Raw genomic sequence first — 20303 nt, 5'->3', positions numbered from 1 at the left:
TAGAAACGCCCAAAGTGCCTGAGGTTCGCTAAGAAATGCCTCGCATTTAAAAAATATTAATATTAATTACGCTGCAGAGCCCCTAAATGCCAATTAGCAAACATTCCAAATGTACTCAGCCTCTTCCTATATGCTTTCATTTGATGCATTACTATGTTGTCGACCTATTAATTTATTGACCATATACCCGCACTTGGCAACTGCCTACAACGATCACTAATAAACTATAATCGTCATCTTTGGCATATCTTTTATTTGATAGCTTTAATTGCTAGGTTCCATAGATTTTCCCCAAATTATCCCTGATTACTAATTATCGATAACTATCACTAAAGATAATTGCATGTTACTATCTATCTCGGATGGTAATTTCATGCATTGAATACCCTATATATATCATGTACATATCCTTCTATACTGAAAGATTTCTATTATAGCCTTAAAATTGGTGAACTCATTACAAGTGATTACTTATGTGGTCAGGGTGCAAATGTGCATAATGTTGCTGAGTAAATCTCACTCAGTGTGAATTCTTGGGGGTCATTGTCAACTCTGTTGATTTTCCATAGTAATTAAGCTGAAAGACCCTTAATCACTAATTAGCAACCTAAGATTCTTATATCTTTCATCCTCTTCGTCTCCACTTCCATGTGATACATTACAACGCAATCCTCCGATTAGTTGATTCGTATTTACCCCTTTTCTATTTACCTCAGTGTAAGTATTAATAATGACAGAGTACAATTACCATATCTCTTACACCTTTGGTTACTAATTAGCTATAACAGTATCTACTGCTAGTTACTTGCATGCGACAGCCATGTAATATTAATGGCGTGCATTGCAATACTATATCTAAATATATATATAATATACATGTCCTTCTATACTAACCGCCTTCACCAATAAGCTTTAATGTTTTAATTTTTTAAATTTTTTTACTTTTAATTTAATAATTAATTTAATTTAATTTAATTTTTAATTAATTTTTTTTTGTAAATTCATTAGTACCCTTGATTACTTACACCCAGTGGAGCAAAATTCGTATTCGTATCAATATATCTTGCCAATTCTTACCTACTTTGAATTACGAGGAGCTATTCTCATTTTTGACCATCTGCCCTAATTAACGTAAGGCTTCTCATTGCTAATTAACAACTTAAGACCTCCACCGTATTCATACCCTCCATATCTTTAGCAGCTTCAAGAAAAACAAGCTTATATAAAAACACTGACATTTTCACCTGTTTTAGGGCAACCGTAAACAAATATGAAGCGTATGCACCACTATAAGGTGGTTTCGCTGCAATGCACCTTAGACAAAAGTTCCCGTCGAACCTCAGAAACTTCGCCGACATCCACCAAACTTCACAGGTACGAATATTGAATCATCGAGATTGGGTCCCTTCAGTGATTTAAGCAGGTGAGGGCGCATTGTTTTTATATAAATTTTTAAATTATCTCCTATGGAGTTTCACATAGCACATAAAAGTGGCTCTCGAACCCAGGAAGTTAATGGGAATAAAGCAAAACTTCTCGCACTGTGGCATAATGACTCCCATATTGTATGGACGAAGTGATTTAAGCGTATATTTAAGCGTTACACTACAATAAATGTTTAAAGGTCGGTTCCCATTGCGTGACGCTGCCACTTAGCAGCCAACGCAACAGATGGCGCTAGTTGTCGATGTCCCGAATTCAGGACAAGTTTACTTACGGCCGCCTCTTTGCGGAGGTCTACGCCTACAGACGGCGAAGTTCTTAGTGTCGCGCTTGCTGTACGACGCGCTCTTCAGATTCCTGGAGATGTGTACATATTAACCGATTCCCAGCAAGCATGCCGAGCTTTTTTGATGGGACGCGGGTTCTCTAAGGCGACTCACTACATCCTACACAAGTCATCAAACATAAAAACATCAGCCCACAACGTATCCACTTTCTCTGTACTTGTCACGTGTTATCTCGGGGGTGCTGGCAATAGTGGAACGGGAGAGAGTGAGACGGGAACAGGAGACCGTGGTAGGACGGGCAAAAACAACAAAGTTTATAATGAGCAAAAAGGTAACATCAAGAAAAAAGCGTTAAGAACACTGAACAATATAACAAAAAACCTATTTACATTCTTGCGACATCGCAGTTCATGCCCAGAACCGAAATTAGCTAAACAAAGCGTTTTAGCTATGCTTAGCTACGTGTCTTCAACTCAGTCTGGCGACTATGGGCCTTGCGGTACGAGACGAGATTTTTATTACAGTACGTCGCGACGACTCGATGTTCCCGTCGCGTCAATCCCTCGTCGAGACCGTCGCCGGCGTCCTCAGTAGTCCTCCAAGTTCATCGTCGGTCGCCTTCGTCCAGCCTACCACTTGCTCTCGTCGCGTGTGTCCTCAGTAGTCTTCTCCGTCCTCGGTCCGTCGAGGTTAGGCCTAACTGGGCCTTGGTACCTTGCTTCAGGACTCCACTGGTGACGGGCGTCTCACTGACTGCACTGTGGTCTGCAGCCGTCCTGCCGAGAAGATAAGGGCCGCTGGCGATCCCGGAACTGCCGTATTGAGGGGCGACGGTCCGGGAAGCCTCGCTTGGAGCCTTCCAAGGTCGACGGCCACTCCCCGCGCCTTGCGTTCCACCACCTCCAGAACCGAGTACCAGCCGCTTTCGCCGCGGATGCGACGCTTGCTCCTTCCTCGATCTTCTCCGTCCGGTGCCCCACAGCACAGTGCCACGATCATCCTTCGTCGTTCACCATCACGCCTCGGGTCGCATGCCACGAGCTCCTAACTGGCCAATCCTCTGCGTCGACGCGGCTGGTGCGCGTGCCATCGGGTGACTTTTATTCTCGCGCACCGTCGCCGTGCTTCCACGTTCGGCACGTGCCTCGTGCCCCTCCTTAACTCATCACATTGGGCCCCTCTTTCAAGAGTTTTTTCCCAAGAAACTGCTTCTGTCCCCCTCGGGGTTAAGGCCCTCTGCTCTTCAGATTTTGTCTTAAACTTATGACGTGCATCCTCTTCTCTTCTGTTGACAGCTACTTTCACTGCACGCTTGTCCTCACCACGCACATCCGCGAACACGTCACAAAACACTGCACTGAACCTATTACAATGCCCAGCAGTTCATCGTGCGAAAAACTATTATCTACACACACAGATATAACTACTCACTATACACCACACTCACTCATCGAAAACGTTCATAAATTCACTTACAATCAACCTCTACTCTAAATAGTCCTCAGTCAATCTGTTTAAGGCTGACTCCACTGCTCAAAAATCTATTTTCTCCTAGAGCAGTAACCAATCCAATGCAGCTTGCTTAATCTGCGCTTCTTCACCCTATAAATCGGTACTTCCTCCTCATTCGCCTCAGCAATTGCCATGCACACCGTAGCACTCTCTTTGTTTTCTGCCTTTTCAGCCTCCTTCCTATCTTGCTTTTTAACCACTGCTCTTTGGCATACGTCGCATGATTTGACATATCTTCTCACACACTCCACACTCCTATCCAAAAAAATTCCTCAGTGATCTTGTCGAAAGTGTTTTTCACTCCCTATTGACTGACCCTTATACTATCATGCCCCAGTTTTAACACCGTATCCTTTAACTCCTCTGGCACCATCAGCTGCATGACTTCTCTACCCGAGCTAAATACACACTTACGATACATCAGCCCATTCTGCTTCACAAATTGCGCTACTGTTCTACTCTTCTTCCTTTTCATTATCTCTCCTAATTTCGCCTCGCACGCTCGAATAGATGGATCCTTCTCCTGCAGTTCCTTGAACTTCTCCACTGTGATATCTAACTGATTAATGGCTGCGGCCTGCAGCGTTTCCAGACACTTATCTCTCTTATTCTCTGCCCTGGTTTCTACCACTGCTGCTCTTTCGGCACCTTCTTGCGCCCCTTCTGCACCCACAGAGTCCTTTCTCTCGTCTAGGCCTTTCTCCGCCCTTCGCCACAATGTATCAGGGCTATCCGCCCTTCTCACACCAGGTACATTTCCCACTACCAAGTCGTAGAGCGGATCCTCAACACACTTCGCTGTTACCAGCCCTGTATAAAAGGGTGTAGATATTCGTATCCTTGCTTCAGGCATATATTTATTCGTCCTATCTACAAACATCACCGGTTTCACCTGTCCTGTCATGTTCTCGGGTGCCACTAAACTACTTCTCACTAATATCGTATTAGCACCCGTATCTCTCAACACCGTGACCTTACGCCCTTGTACCTCTCCTTCAACTACCGGCATATCTTTTTCGATCTGTCCTTCCCTGGCACTCATTACACAGGCAATCTTTTCAGCTGAATTCATCTTACAATCCTCTGCCTTGTGTCCTCTTTTTTGACATTTTAAGCACGCCACTGTCTTTTCATTGTGGCCAATCTTTGTACGACAATTGCTGGCAATATGTCCCGGCCGATTGCACAAGAAACATCGCTGTTGTGCCCTGAAGTTGCTCATTGGGACCTGTTCTCTAGCCTCTCCCTCTGCTGCCGTAGTACTTTCACCGACCCTCTTTCCAACATTTCTGATACCTTGTGCCTCCATGAACTGGTCGGCCTGCCTTGCCATTTCCTCTACCGTGCCCACCTTTCTTTCTTTCAAGAATACGGCCAACTTGCCACTGCACCGGTTGAGGAATCGCTCTCCAACTACCTTGTCGCGGACGCCTTCGTAAGTTTTTGCTGTCTCTGACAATTGCATCCATCGATCAAAGTAGTTCGAAAGTCGACAGACAAACTGTTTGCCAGTCTCGGAGTTCTCAGGCTTGCACGATCTGAATTTTTCACGAAAACCTTCGGCGGTCAGACGGAATCTTTCCAATAAAGTTTTCTTTACCACATCATAGTCTAATGACTCTGTTGCTGGCATGCGGCCATACACGCTCAGTGCTTCTCCCGCGAGAAAGAGGCTCAGGGCATTGGCCCACTCACCTCTCTCACAGCCCTGCCCTATCGCGATCCTCTCAAAGCGATGCAAATACGCATCCAAGTCGTCCTTTCGCTCATCGAAGGGTGCCATTAGTTTACGAGGGCAGACAGGCTTTCGTCCGGGAGATGGCGAATTGGCCGACGCCGTCGATGGGCCACTACCTACACTTGCATCGTCTCGCGATGCTTCGTTCGCTAGTGCCAAACGCACCTTAAGTTCTAAAATTTTCTTTTCCATCTTTTGCTCTGCGAGCGTACGTTCATGTTGCTCGCGCGCTCTCTCCTGTTCTTCGCGTGCTCTCTCCTGTGCTTCGCGTGCTCTCTCCTGTTCGACTCGCTCCGCATTCTCGAAAAACTTCAGCGTCTCCTCCTTGCTCATGCCCAAGTCCTTGGCCACGGCCGCCAACTTCTCCCAATCCATCTTCGCACCACACGAGAATCAGTGACTGGGCAGGATTGGATCCTGGCAGGCTCGCAAATTATTTGTCACGTGTTATCTCGGGGGTGCTGGCAAGAATGGATCAGAAGAGAGTGAGAGGGGCACAGGAGACCGTGGTAGGACGGGCAAAAACAACAAAGTTTATAATGAGCAAAAAGGTAACATCAAGAAAAAAGCGTCAAGAACACTGAACAATATAACAAAAAACCTATTTACATTCTTGCGACATCTCAGTTCATGCCCAGAACCGAAATTAGCTAAACAAAGCGTTTTAGCTATGCTTAGCTACATGTCTTCAACTCAGTCTGGCCACTATGGGCCTTGCGGTACGAGACGAGAATGTTCTTACAGTACGTCGCGACGACTCGATGTTCCCATCGCGTCAATCCCTCGTCGAGACCGTCGCCGGCGTCATCAGTAGTCCTCCAAGTTCATCGCCGGTCGCCTTCGTCCAGCCTACCGCTTACTCTCGTCACGTGTGTCCTCAGTAGTCTTCTCCGCCCTCGGTCCGTCGAGGTTAGGCCTAACTGGGCCTTGGTCCCTTGCTTCAGGACTCCACTGGTGACGGGCGTCTCATTGACTGCACTGTGGTCTGCAGCCGTCCTGCCGAGAAGAGAAGGGCCGCTGGCGATCCTGGAACTGCCGTATTGAGGGGCGACGGTCCGGGCAGCCTCGCTTGGAGCCTTCCAAGGTCGACGGCCACTCCCCGGTCCTTGCGTTCCGCCACCTCCAGAACCGAGTACCAGCCGCTTTCGCCGCGGATGCGACGCTTGCTCCTTCCTCGATCTTCTCCGTCCGGTGCCCCACAGCACAGTGCCAGGATCATCCTTCGTCGTTCACCATCACGGCTCGGGTCGCATGCCACGAGCCCCTAACTGGCCATTCCTCTGCGTCGACGTGGCTGGTGCGCGTGCCATCGGGTGACTTTTCTTCTCGCGCACCGTCGCCGCGCTTCCACGTTCGGCCCGTGCCTCGCGCCCCTTCTTTACTCATCACAGTACTTCTGGCCATGCCTCATTTCCAGGTAATGACCACGCTCACGCAGTCGCTGGAGAAATTTTCCATCGAGCTGCCCGGTATGGAGAGGCCGAAAGCCCAGATCAAGTGGGCTCTCCACTCACATACCGAGACATATTAACATACTACACCAGAGCTAGACAGACCATGTACCCGCCACCACCGTCGTTCTCGCGAGAGGGAGAGGTGGCATGCTGCCAACTTCAAACGCGTACTTTCCCAACCTCCTCTCCGTGCATAACTTTTACCCTGACCGCTAAGACTTTTTCCCGGGCTGTGGCAGCATCCCGACGGCGTTCAATGTCACGGCGGAGTGCGCCGCGAAATTATTCTCTCCCTTTCCAGTCATGCCGCGCCCATTTCCGCAACGAAGAGCTGGACGATGCCCTTTGCGACGGGCCTCCGAGGTCCACTAGGCCTTCGTTGAACGGACCCGTGTCGTCGCTGAGATCATCATAGGGACCCCGGGCTAGGGTGCCCTCCCACGTACTTGGTTTATATACTTTTTAATAATATGTTTTCTCTCTCTCTCTCTTACGGTTTGGGAGCTGTACTGTTGCAGCAAGAAAAGCCTGTTGCATACGCATCAGCAACGCTTTCAAGTGCTCAACAGAAGTACGCGCACATAGAAAAAGAACTCTTGGCCGTCACATATAGTGTAGAGGATTTTCACTACTTCGTGTATGGGCGACCTGTCGCAGTCGAAACCGATCACCGACCCCTCCTCGGGCTTGTGCAGTAACCACTCGACTCTGTGTTTCCTAAATTCCGGTCTCTTTCTACGCCTACAATCATAGGATGTGCACTTAGTTTTCGTGCCTGGCCGGCAACTAATTGCAGCAGATGCCCTCTCTAGAGCCCCTCTCGTCTCCATGTCCGTAGGCACATCATCGCTGGACTCCCATCAATCGGTCTGCTTGCTTGTAGGTGCATCTTGTGACACCCCCAAGTCCATCAGAGTACAAGCAGCAGCCACAGGAAGCTTCAGATTGTAATCAAGTATGTACAAGACGACTGGCCAGATAAACGAAAAGTGCACATATCTGTTCACAAGTTTTGGGATTGCAGAGATGAGCTTTACAATGAAGAGCGACTGCTCTGCCGAGGACTCCGCCTGGTGCTTCCAGCAGATGCCTAACCAGCGGCGCTTCAGAAACTGCATATGGGTCATCGTGGCATCTCAGCATACAAGGTCAGGACACAAGAGGCTCTTTATTCGCCAGGGATGACACACGATGTGCAAAACATGGTAAAGCACTGCATCACATAACGTAACATGCCAGCCAACCACTACGAGCCACTGATGGATATCCCTCTGCCCACTCTGCAGTGGCAGGAATTGGGACTAGATCTATTTCATCACGATCGGTAACCACATTTACTCGTCATTGACTGTTACTCGAAGTATATAGAAGTTGAACAACTGTCCTCAACTACAGTTCGTGCAGTCATATGCAGACCCAAGAAGACGTACGCCCGTTTCGGGATTGCTCAGGAATTCGTGACGGACAATGGTCCCCCGTATGACAGCAGAGTTTGCAAGCTTCAATGCCTCGTGGTCTATTCAGCACCACATATCATCACTGCACTACCCCAGATCAAACGGCAAGCACGGCGAGTCATCAGAACAATAAAAACACACTCTGCAAGGCACGAGAGTCGGGAGAGGGCCTGGACATGGCTCTTCTGTACTATCGAGCAACATCAACAACCACACTCCCACCTCCTGCCGAAATGGTGATGGGCCGCCGAATTCGCATGCTGCTCCCAGTACATCCGAACGTCCTAATCCCTAACTATCCAGCCAGAGCCCATCATCAAGGGCTTCACGCCCCACAAAACAGACGCCATAAGCATGGGCGCCAACATGTCACCCATGAAACCACTTGAACCCGGACAACGGGTCTGGTTGACACTGAACAATGAGTGGAAATTGGGCAGTGTCACTGCTTTGGGTGATGAGCCAAGTTCGTTCATCACTGAAGGCCCCGATGGGGGTCAATATCGCTGGAACCGCTTGCATCTAAGCGAAGCACACCTGCGCCCTGTGGACACAGAAGCATCGTCTCAAGCACGCCATCTTCCGGCAAGGCACGTAGAAAACCTCTACCCTCTCCCGAGCGCGAGTGAGACTCCTCAGCCAGCACATGGACCATGCAGCACCAAAAGGAGTATGCCAGCCTCAGGCACTACCCGATCTGGCGAACAAGTTCGTTCACCAACCAGTCGGACCTCTCGGTCAGCACCTGCACCGTGCATCAAAACTAGCTGTCCACCAGCCCCCATCACTACCCGATCGGGAAGACAAGTTCGCCCTATACGAAGAATGGACTTGTAAAAAAATTTGCAGTGGCTTAGCTCGGCTATGCCAGTGTATACGTAGCGTTAGCAAAGGTTCAGTTGATTATTTTTAGCTTTCCAGATTGTCTAGGATTATTAGTCTTCTTCTGTTCATTCTTCGTACGCTGAACCGCTAACTGCCAGGCGACTACTTCGGGATCCGATGAGATAAGCTTCTCGGCTCTTCTGCGCCGTCGAGCACCATTTGCGCTCTCCTTCTCCATGGCGTTACTCACTAGAAAACGCCAGTCAGAGGCGCTATCAAACGGCCCCAGCGCAGTGTCAGCGGCCCCGGCGACTACACCATCAGCGACTGCACCATCGGCTATATGATAGCGACAGCGCTATTAAGCGGCCTCAGTGCAGTGTATCAGCGGCCCCGGCAACTGCACAGCGAAGGCGAATAGCTGCGCGCGCGCCGGCGCCACTGTGTCTAAGGCTACGACGTCACTCCTCTCGAATGCGGCGCAGACCAGCAGCGGCGAGCCGCGCGCGGCGGTGGCGAAGTCAGCGCGCGCGCCGGCGCCAGCGTGTCTGCCGCGCCTACGACGCCACTCCTCCCGAACGCGCAGACCACGCGCGCAGCGGTGTCGGAGAGCGCATGAGATGCCAGCTCCGGTGACCCACTTGTGTGACATGACTGATCCTCGCACATGTGCAGCACGGCTCGTGACCCTCCACGCGAAATCGGCTTCGGCTAGGCAAGTGTAGCTAACGGTACAAAAATGATGTACTATATACAGCAGTAGCTGGCGCCGTCTGGCCGGCACAAAAAGCCATAGATGTGCCCAGTCTGGCCACCCTGGGGAAGGGTGGCAGCTTGCCAGATTAAACATGTCTGCCTGACGTGCGTACGTGTTGCGTATCTGCTGAATCCACCACATCCGACGCGACCTGGAGCGCGTATCGCGGACCCGCGTATAACAGACGGTAGGTTGACACAAGCAAGAGAGCCCGATGTACAAGAAATAAAGCTTAGTAACGTGAAAACTTGGGCGAGTTGGTGATGCATGGTGAACCAGAGCGCCACTATATGCAAGCTTCCGTGCTCGCACATATTCTTTCCAGTTGCAGCACCGCAAGGAGTTCGTCAGCGCCTTGTGTGTCCTCGTCTCGGTAGTTGCGCTGTGGTTCACCATGCATAACCAACTCACCCAAATAATCATGGTACTTATTGTTACCATATTTGTAACTGAGATGTGCATCGCCTTTCCAAGCCGGCACCGCACAGCTCCACGAACCAGTCTTCCCCTTCCTCTCTCCACATTTGCGCGCTCAGGTTTCGCCCTATGCAGGCCCCAAGCCAGGAATGTTTTTCGGGGGGGGGGGGGGCACTTGCTGAAAACCTTGACTATCGAGAAAAACACCTATTTCCAGTGTTCATTTTTGGTAGAAACACCTACTTCATCAAATTGGGGGCGGGGGGGGCGGGGGCGCCTAGGGTTCTTCCCTGGCTACTGGCTTGGCCCTACAGCGCGCTCATCGCATTCATCACACTGCTCGGACTCCAACCAACGACCTTGACGCTGCGCCTCCAGCTCTTGTCGAGCGCTGCCGCGCGTGCTCTCTCTTTCGTAGGAAGAGCAGGAAGAGACTGCACTGGCGGCGTCACACCAGTTCTAGCCATGGGGCAGCCGAGCAACCTCCGGACTACCGAGGAGGAAGCCACTTACCGAGCAGTGCGGCGTCCTACCGAACGAGAACGACAGCGTCAACGGCGATTTGATCTAGCGCGGTTAGTCGAGGAAAATGGTGCGAAGAGGCGACGGCGATTCCAAGACCCCGAGTATGTCCAGCGACAGTGCCCCAGGGACCGGGAGAGAAAGTGACGACTGTAGGAAGATGCCAACGCTAGACAAGCCGAACGCGAACGACGACGTGCCCGAGCTTCAGTCGAAGGTGCAAGCGCTTGTTTCCAGCGGGAGTTCCTCTCTTTGGAGCGAACTCGAATGAACCGGTAACAGCCTAGCATCAACCTAATATCAACGACACAAGAATTCAGAATCGTCCACCTTCGCTGTGTTTAAATTCTTGCGGAACCTAACGCAAGTTTCCCCATATTTTTCAGCGTCAAAATCATTTGACAATCTCTACTTTTAGTTCAACTGTCAATGTTTGCCAAAGCTGTACGGCTCACAAATCATCGAGTCTTGCCTAAAGTTGATCTTCTGAACTGTCGCCAGTATGGTAGCAAAAAATTACAGCATATCCACGGGTGAATGATGAAGAGCTTGGGCGAAGCTCCTGAAGCAATCATGATCTCGGGATCCGCTTCTCGTTGAGCCCGTTTCGCAGCGGCGTCCTTGGCGCGCATCGTCGCGGGATCCGCCTGGCTGCCGCCAAGCGAGCGCCAAGCAAGCGAGCCTCTCGGAATCGAGAGGCTGCCGGAATCGAGCGCGGCTCCAGGCGGATCTCGTGGCGGAGCGCGCCCGCGAAGCCGCCGCCAAGCGCGCGCGGCGCCAGGCGGCAGCCTCTCGAGCTCGCTTCTCGGGATCCTGCCGACGAGCACGAGACGCAGCGGCCTTCCGCACCCGGCTCTCCTCGTCGTCCACGGTCCGCCAAGTAGCACGATCCGGCAAGCGCACTCCTCCACGTACGGCGACGATCAAGGAGAATGAGAGATAACGGGCGCAGCAGCCAATCTGAGAGCAGCGGCACCTATAATGCCATCTAACGTGCATTCGCCAAACGGCCATTTTGCACACATCTCTATGGGACAGCGCCATCTAGCATATCCTCACCCAACTGCAGTTTGCATGCATCTCTATGGGACAGCGCCATCTATTGAATGATACGGGAGACGCGACGGCGGGGGAACGCCGGATGGAGCGACGACCGACCAGGTGATGATATAAAGAGCTTCGCCCCTAAAACTGCATTTGTATTTGATTGAGGATTATATTCAACGTATCCGAGCAGAAACATCAAGTTCCCACAAAGGCACCGGAAACCGATCCTTGGAGTGTTCAAATGCAATAAACGCGCGTTTTCTCACATTCAGGCAAAAGTCATGACAAGGTTCTTAAGATGTTCCCAGCCTCATTTAGCATGCTTGCACCAAGTTGCCCACGAAGTTTGTCGGCACGTTTGGAAGCGCTTGTACACTTTCAGAAGCTTGCCATCGGTTTTCCTTAGTGCATGTTTATAGGCCTGTTCTGATAAGTTGTGATCGTCGTAGTTCCCAGGCGGTCAGAGCAGCTCTCTTCATTCAGTTGATCTAGCGGACGTCTGAATGCCGCCAGAAGTGCCCTTTCACTTCCGCCTGAAATACGCACATTTACGCCAGGGTAGGGATGACAAGGATGAATATACGAAACGATACATGTACACTGTATTAGCGACGCATGAAGCTTCTTTCGTGAAGTGACGATAGTGGCGGTATCGAGGGCAATGTTTTTCACGTCGCTGAATGTTTGCGCGAAGAAGTGAAGATCGGTTGCGCCTCATGGGCGACAGTATGAGGGGTTGACGAAATGCGTACATCACAATTGAGTGCACTGCAACATGTCTTGTGCAATGACAATAACGATCCACGAAATATACGAATTACAATGATTACCTTTAAGCGTGCTGCCACTGTGGCAGGAACACTGCATGTCAGCCAGTTAAGGGCGTTCATTTACATATTTCATAGTCAGGCAGGGTGCTTTCATCTGTTGCTTACATATGGTTATCCGTCGATTATTTGCGTTTATATGTTGTTGTTTTTTTTTTCAGGAGAACACCATATTCAACCACCAAATCCGGTCCAGAGGCAGGGAAATTCTGGTAAGAGAGCACGTAAAATGGTTAGTCTTAATTTAGCGGAAGGAGGGTTATTTCTTCTGGAAAAATGAATCGCAGTGTCGCCGCAAGGGCGAGACAATGAATGCGATAGCAACGAATTCGAATGTTATACGAAGAAAGGCTGGAAGCTAAGTCTGTCGGAACCAATCTCGCGGAAGTCTACAAAACGATAATATAAAGCGAATGCGGCCGCTCCATGGTGCTAAGCGGTTTTCGTGCTGTCTGTCGTCTCAACGCGAAGTACGCGGTGTGAGCACAGCAGGTGTACGAGCCGTCTACTGATGGCTGTCGAGAAAATGCACGCGCCAGTGCTTGCGACAGCGCCCTTATGAGCAAAGTTTGCAGTTGCTTGTCAACGTGGTTTTTTGGGCTAGTTGGCTATATGCACCAAAACAGAACTATAAGTTGGACCAGTTGGTGTTCATTCATCTTCAAGTTGTTGGTTTGCGCTTGACGTCTTGTGTCCTGTAATTCATTCGTTCTGTACTCTGTCTGTGTTCACTAAGCGCACTTTTGAAACTGCGCTAGCAGACACGGTCGAGAAAGACACAAGAGGACGAGGTGCTTCAACCCGGTGGGGTGCCAGTTTGTTGTGATATAATAATAATAATAATAATAATAATAATAATAATAATAATAATAATAATAATAATAATAATAATAATAATAATAATAATAATAATAATAATAATAATAACAATAATAATAATAATAATAATAATAATAATAATAATAATAATAATAATAATAATAATAATAATAATAATAATGTTTATTTGCCATCAGTACAAAAATAATGATGGAAGGGGCGGGAATAAAAGCGACAATCCGCTTGACGAAGTTCCCACTCCCGTACAGGTAACAGCAGCGAGGCACATAAAAAAAAAACACAGTTCTATGTATGTATTGAATAATATTGGTCTGCATTTAAACAAGCGCAGAAAGAAAAAAGAAAAAAAAAACGTACACACACACAGCACTACCATTTGCTCCTAGAAAAGGAAAATTATACATATACTTATATATAGACATATTGCCACGTGTGTTTCTTTATCACTTTTGCTGTATTCGGTTTTCGGCCGAAAAATAGAATGAAATAGAAATAGAATAAAGGGAAAAATAGAATGAAATGTCATCTTTTGTACGAGGATGTGAGTATGGGTCGTTATCCATTACTCTGCGCGAGAAATTTCCGTATTCCTGAATTAACGATTTCCGGCAAATTGATATGCGCGTCGATTAGCTGATTTAATATGAATAGTAACTGGTAGTGGAGCATATGCCGACCATAGTTGGTGCGGGTAGCCGGTAAATCCAGTGTTTCGTGACGGTGTGGGTAATGAAGCTCAAACAACCTTAACGAGGCAAGACTGCATAAGCTGTTCTGGTGTTTTTTTAACTCTGGTTTATACCTGCGTAGTAGTCTGTAGTGGTAGAAGTTAAATATGTTAAGCATGTCAAATTGAACAAAAAGATGTCTTGTATGTCCGTAAGGCAATCCATAAACTACCCTTAGTAGTCGTTTTTGTACGAGTAATATTTTTTGTATATTTGATTTAGTGGTCGTGGCCCACACAAGTGTACAGTAATTTAGATAGGAACAAAAAAGAGAGTTATACAGCATTATTTGTACTTTTTGGGGCAATATGCTTGTGTGGCGCATAAGGAGACCAGCGACGCGGGATGTTTTTAAGAGAATATGGTTAACATGGTCGTCCCACTGCATATTTTCTGAGAAGTATACCCCAAGTGATTTAAAGGATGACACTATTTCAAGAACACTTGAATGATATAGAAGATTTGCAGAGACTGTAACACGTTTATTCCTAGGATGAAAAATGATAGCTTTAGACTTTGACACATTGACGGAAACCAGGTTTTCATCTGATCATTTTTCTAGTTTTTGCAGTAGGTTATTCGCTTGAGTTATTACGTCATTAGGATTCTCATTTGAAATAAGTATACTTGTGTCATCCGCATATATCATAAAGCGAGAAACTTTATCAATATTTACGATGTTATTAATGTAGATATTAAAGGGTAGTGGTCCAAGAATGCTGCCTTGGGGCACACTGCAAGCAACATGGCGTGAAGATGATTGAAATTGATCAATTTGGACATATTGAGTTCGCGACGACAAATAAGACTTACTGAGGAGTAAGGCATGACCCCTTATCCCGTATAATTCTAACTTTTGAAAAAGAATTTCGTGATTTATTCTATCAAAAGCCTTGGTGTAATCCACAAATATTCCTAAGACAATTTTCTTTTGTTCAAAACATTCTAGTATCATAAATCGCTTTATGATATATAGTATGATATGTGTTCTTTTTGATGAAGCAGGGCCAATTCAGTGGAACGATTTTTCCTAAAACCATATTGGCAGTCGGTGATGATATCATTGGCTTCGCAAAATTTCTCTATACGTCGAAAGCCCCTTAGAAAAAACAGGTAGGATGCTGATAGGTCGATAATTTGAAAAATCATTTATGTCGCTTTTTTTATGCAAAACGGTTACCCTAGCAATTTGTATGCTTGAAGGAAACTGTGCAGATTGAAGACATAAATTATATAAATATGCCAGTACATCAGATATGACATCGATTACATACTTGACAGGACGTATTTGAATGTCGTTAACATCACAGGAGGTACTGTTGTTAATTTCGGAAAATATGCCTATTATTTCGTTTTTATCAACAGGTTCTAAAAACATGGTGGGTGATACCCTCGTAATGGATTGTGTAGGGATATCTACTTGGATGTTTGATTGCGCAGTAAAGTAGTCATTGAATGCATCAACAAGAGATTTGCCTGTATATTCACGAGCATTCTGAATAACCCTCTCCAGTGGTCTACGATCGTCATTTGAAGGGCATTTTGAAAGGCGCCAGAAATCGTCATACTCAATCAATGCAGTATTAATTATACGATGCGTTAGAGCCTCAACAATTCAATTTCGTGATTATCAGACACAAGGCTACTAATTCAGGCATAAAAGTCGCAAACAAAAATTTTCCTGTCAGTGCTTCTTTAAAGCCAGTCCATGCAGCAGTCCCGCAGTAACGCGTACTCATTGTCACTGGCCGGACTGCAGTGATAGGCTTAGGAAATTAGATCGTCCGCTTCTAACATGCCCATTAGAGGAACGCCTCAAAGGGTTATATTATCTCCTTTACTGTTCAATATTTGGATGGCCTGCCTCGTCCGAAAGCTCGAGTCAGTGGCGCACTGACGGGGGGGGGGGGCGGTGTTCAGGGGTTGTAAACCTTCCCCCTCCCGGCCCCCGCCGTATTAATGTACATATTCAAGGGTCTTGTGAACAAGCGTTCATTGTGTTGTTTACCGTTTGTAACCTTATTATCCGTTTCACACGGGCAAATATGACGCACTGGCGTCCATATATGCAAATAATACCTGGCTCACTTGGGCCTTTTTAATGCAATTAGAGTTGAGATCTCAAGTGCCTAAATACCATTAAATTGTCGACCTCACATGGCTTGATTTAACGGCATCAAGGTCGCGATGACGAAGTTGCGCAATAGACAGATTACGTTCCTTTTTGCCTTGAATGTGGAAATTTCTGCAAATTAGACGTCATAAAAGTCATTTTATAAATGTTTTCATATGCCTTCAATGGCCGTACTTACTCTGGAAACGAAACATGCTCAAAGTAGCAATGACACGAAATTTAAGCATGAGCTTGCTGCTGTAAATAAAAACACGCGTGTCGAGAACCCTAAGAACAGTGTCGTAGTGCTTGGGAAAGCATTTAATATAATGTTAATACTGCTACCTTGAAACATCAATTTCGGTTTCGGTATCGACGGGGCGGCTTCGCAGTGACGTGTCAACATATGCCTGACGTCACGGGAAGACTGCAACTTAAAGCGCCTTCCGGTCAGCAGGAGCCCGGTGGTGCTCTTTGAAAATCGGGGGAGAAGATGGGAGCGGGCTCCGCGGAAGCTACAACGACAGATACGACGGCTAGCGAGGTGGTCAAGAAGGCGCCGATGATAATGAGGGCGACATCGTCGTCAAGGACGACATCGTCATCGAGGCCGAGGACAGTGACGAAGGCCAAGGACGATGCCGTTCAAGGCGGCGAAAACAACCGGCAACGAGCACTTCTTTCTCGGTGGGGGGGAGGGGTGTAACGAGCTGTAAAACGAGACGAAGCTGTAGACGAGACGCTCGTGTTTCTTTACGGAGACTCGCGATGACTTAATCGTCATCGGGCAGTAACGAGGCCCTTTATGCACTTACACAAACTATCTACAGTAAAACCTCGGTGATACGAATCTCGCGGTGTGACCAAAAATATTCGTATCATCCGAAATTCGTATCACCAGAAAACATGGAAAATTAGTATGCGACAAAAGAAAGTTGGCATGCATTTTGATTCAGTGTTTCTAAGGGCCGCAGCGACGTCATGAACAGCTTTGAATGATTGCTAGTAAAATTTTTAGACATCAACGATCATACTTGCGCTCGTAAATGTACGGTGCATGCGCACGTGTGTAATTAATGAACCAGATTTGTTGTGACCCGTGACACTTGGTAGCCCCTTCCTAATCATACTACAGTTTTCTGCATGACACCAGAGTACACTGCTGCCAAAGTGACTTAAGAAGCGCTTTGCACGCGATAGATAAGGGAAGGCAACTTTTAGAATCGTCTTAATGCTGTGGTGCGCAAAGGAACGAAACACGAAGGAAGGCAAACGAAAAACGGCGCAAACTATCAACTGAAAATTTATTGAAACACCAAACATATATATATGTGGTTAGATGACCCCGTGTTAAAGGCACGTGTACACACAACGATTGTCTCACTGACGCGCTTCCAGAAAATTTATCTCCGCAGCAAGTAGTGTGACGGAGGGCTTCGCGACACATTCATCACCAGCTTTGTTGATCAGATAAGCTTCCTCAATTTCACGCGCTACCCTATCTTTGAACCTCGATTCCACCGTCGTCTCAGCGAACTGTGGTGCGCAGCCGCATTCTCTGCAATGCAAGGAAAGGTTAGAGCATGGCTGTCCCTTTAGTGAAGCTTTATGATCCATCAGCCTGTTATTAATACAACGCCCGGTCTGTCCAACATAACGCTTCCCGCACGAAAGCGGAATGTCGTACACCACACCCGTGGCGCATTCAACCTCTTTAGCCCGGTGCTTTACCTTGCAAACACCCTTGTCTTGCTCCCCGCCCTCGACCTTCCTGTCTACAGCCGCGCAAATGCTGCCTAAACGGTAGCCAGCCGAAAATAAAACATTGCATCCGTACCTTGCTCCCACTTTCTTTAAACGATGTGAAACGCCGTGTAGGTAAGGGATGCTGGCGACAGGTAGTTTCTTTGAACCCATACCGTGCTCAGAACTTCTTGCCTTCACTTTCAAGTCCTGCAGGACCCTTTCCGCCAGCCTCGCCAAATGATTCTGAGGAAACCTGGATGACCTGAGTCTGTCAAGTTGCCTCTCGAGGCTCTTTTCCATACTGTGCTGACAAGATTTCTTGAGCGCGGCCTTCAAACACGACATCGCGACAGCATTCTTGACGACTTTCGAGTGCCCAGACCGAAAATCAAGCACTGGTTTTTCGCTTCTTGGAGCATACATCCAACATGTATGACACCCTTGGAAGTACAGCCTTAGATCCAAAAACTGAATGCAGTTGTCTTCAGGGAGCTCAAAGGTGAATCGCAGACCTGCACCAACATCCTTGAAAATCTTGAGTACATTGACGCGCGAGTTGACACAACAGTTAGAATTTACCAGTACTAGATAATCGTCCACATAGCGAAACATTTTCACAACAATACCATCGAGGGCCGATTCAAGGTCGCGGTCAACCGAGCTTAAGAAAATTTCACTTAATATAGGGGCGACACTCGAACCAATACAAACCCCCGACCTCTGGGTATACACATCTCCCTTCCACCCGATGATAGTTGATGACAAATCGCTGTCCTTTGTTGCTGTTAATTTCTTATCACGGTGGTGTTGGGGGTGCTTTTCGGGAGATTTATGACCATGCCGGCGCAATAGGTAGGTTTGCTCAAAATTCGGGAGTCTCCCGTGCAAATCGGAAAGTTGGCAGGTATGCGCGTATGTTGCGAGGCCATCTCCTTCGCCAAGACCGTCCGCTTTGTCTCTTGGGGTCTTCGATCACCTCTCATGGGACCTCATGACGAACACGCAGCCCAAGTTTCAGTCTTGTTTCATAGAACGTCTGATTGCGTGGACATGGCTTGCATCGACGTGGCAGGCACGTGTTAACACAGTACAAAGACGCTGCTGCCTCGAGCACAGGAGCACGCGTCAACGTGTCGGAAAAAAATAATAAACGCCACGTCTACGTCATCTGTAATCTAAACGCGAAGGCGCATAAAGGCCTCCGAGATTCGCGCACACCGTCTCAGTGCCAACGACGCACCGTTGATGGTCGCGCAGCGCGCATGCCCGTGCCCGCGCTGACTGCCGCGCCTTCCCCAACAGCGCGGGCAGCACCTGTTTGCACCTGTGCGCTAGCGTACGTTCGTATCAAACGTCGTCGGGCGAAAATCGGTTCGCAACAACCGTACTCCAATACATCGCAGGTTAATGGGCTTTGGCCGGGACCACAGAGAAGTTCGTATCACCCCGAAATTCGTACGAGCCGTGGTCGTATCACCGAGGTTTTACTGTATTCACAAATAACTAGAAAGTTACAAGAAGAAATCAAATAAGAAAAAAAGATATAGGTCATGCTTGGAATGCTTGTGTAAGAGTCACAAGGGGCAGTATAAAAACAGAGTTCACCGGAGAGGAAGGTGGTGGTCAAGTCCCGGCGGCAAACTCAATGCTGGGAAGGGACGGCCGACGCTTGGGTAGAACGGTAGGTCCGATGAGAGCCGCGGTCAAGAACGTGGCTTACTGCGGAGGTCGTTAACCTGGAGCACGCAAGGCGTTTGCCATGTCCATCTCGAAGGCTGGCTGGCGCTCGTTGCCGTAGATGCTGGACTGGTCTGGCGGAAACGTCCTGGCGACGTTTTGACTCACGCCAGGCCCGAAGCGTAAGGACGACCTGGTATGGTATTTAAGAAGAGAACTTCAGTTCAAATGAAGACGGACGACAAAGACGAGAAAGACAAGCGCCAGTGCTTGTCTTTCTCGTCTTTGTACCAACTATGCTATGTACCAACTAGGCCCACAAAAGTTTGACTGGTATGGCCCGAGGTGGGAGCCTGCTGAGACCTCGAGTCCGCAACTCGACGGGTCACTGCTCCCACGCCCTGGTTCTTCGTCTTCCGGCCACGTCTTCTTCACTTCTCCTTCTTCTTAGCACCACCACATGCCCCGATTTCCGTGCGTCGTCTTCTTCGATGGTCTCTGTGGCGCGCACTTCAAACACTATTACACCACTTCACCTCACGCACGGCCACTTCACTTATCACACATGCCCCTTCTCGGGAAAAGTTTATTTTTTCAAACAAAAAAAGCTTTGTAGCTACGTCTTAGTCGCAATCACCACTTGTCCGCACAAGACCACTGCACCGCACCAGTGAATATAGGTGATAGATTCTAAAAAGACAGGGCGTGCAAAGACGGACGCCCTGTGTGCACGCCCTGCCTTTTTAGGATGAATACTTACCAACTAGCTCAGCTCTCTGTTATTCTAGGTGATAGATGTCCTCAATAAATGTTCGCACACCCTCACACACAAAAAGAAGAAAAAACATGTAGTCAGCTATTGCACTATGACTATCTGTTTTCTGCTGGTGAATAAACCACCTGATTGAGAAAT

The 20303-nt window shown here is 48.0% G+C and overlaps 1 protein-coding gene across 1 annotated transcript in view; it reads left to right on the top strand.

Annotated features, from left to right (window-relative positions):
- The window catches only part of LOC119391038 (uncharacterized), a 595212-nt gene that overhangs the window by 448804 nt on the left and 126105 nt on the right, over positions 1-20303 (top strand). Inside the window, exon 5 of the mRNA XM_037658738.1 lies at positions 12448-12498. Within this exon, the coding sequence (XP_037514666.1) occupies positions 12448-12498 (51 nt within the window). The remainder of the gene's footprint in view (positions 1-12447; positions 12499-20303) is intronic.

The sequence above is a fragment of the Rhipicephalus sanguineus genome, chromosome 4 (assembly GCF_013339695.2).
Source record: "Rhipicephalus sanguineus isolate Rsan-2018 chromosome 4, BIME_Rsan_1.4, whole genome shotgun sequence".
Classification (NCBI taxonomy): domain Eukaryota; kingdom Metazoa; phylum Arthropoda; class Arachnida; order Ixodida; family Ixodidae; genus Rhipicephalus; species Rhipicephalus sanguineus.
Note: the sequence above shows the minus strand (reverse complement) of the source record. Positions and strands in the feature narration are given on the sequence as shown.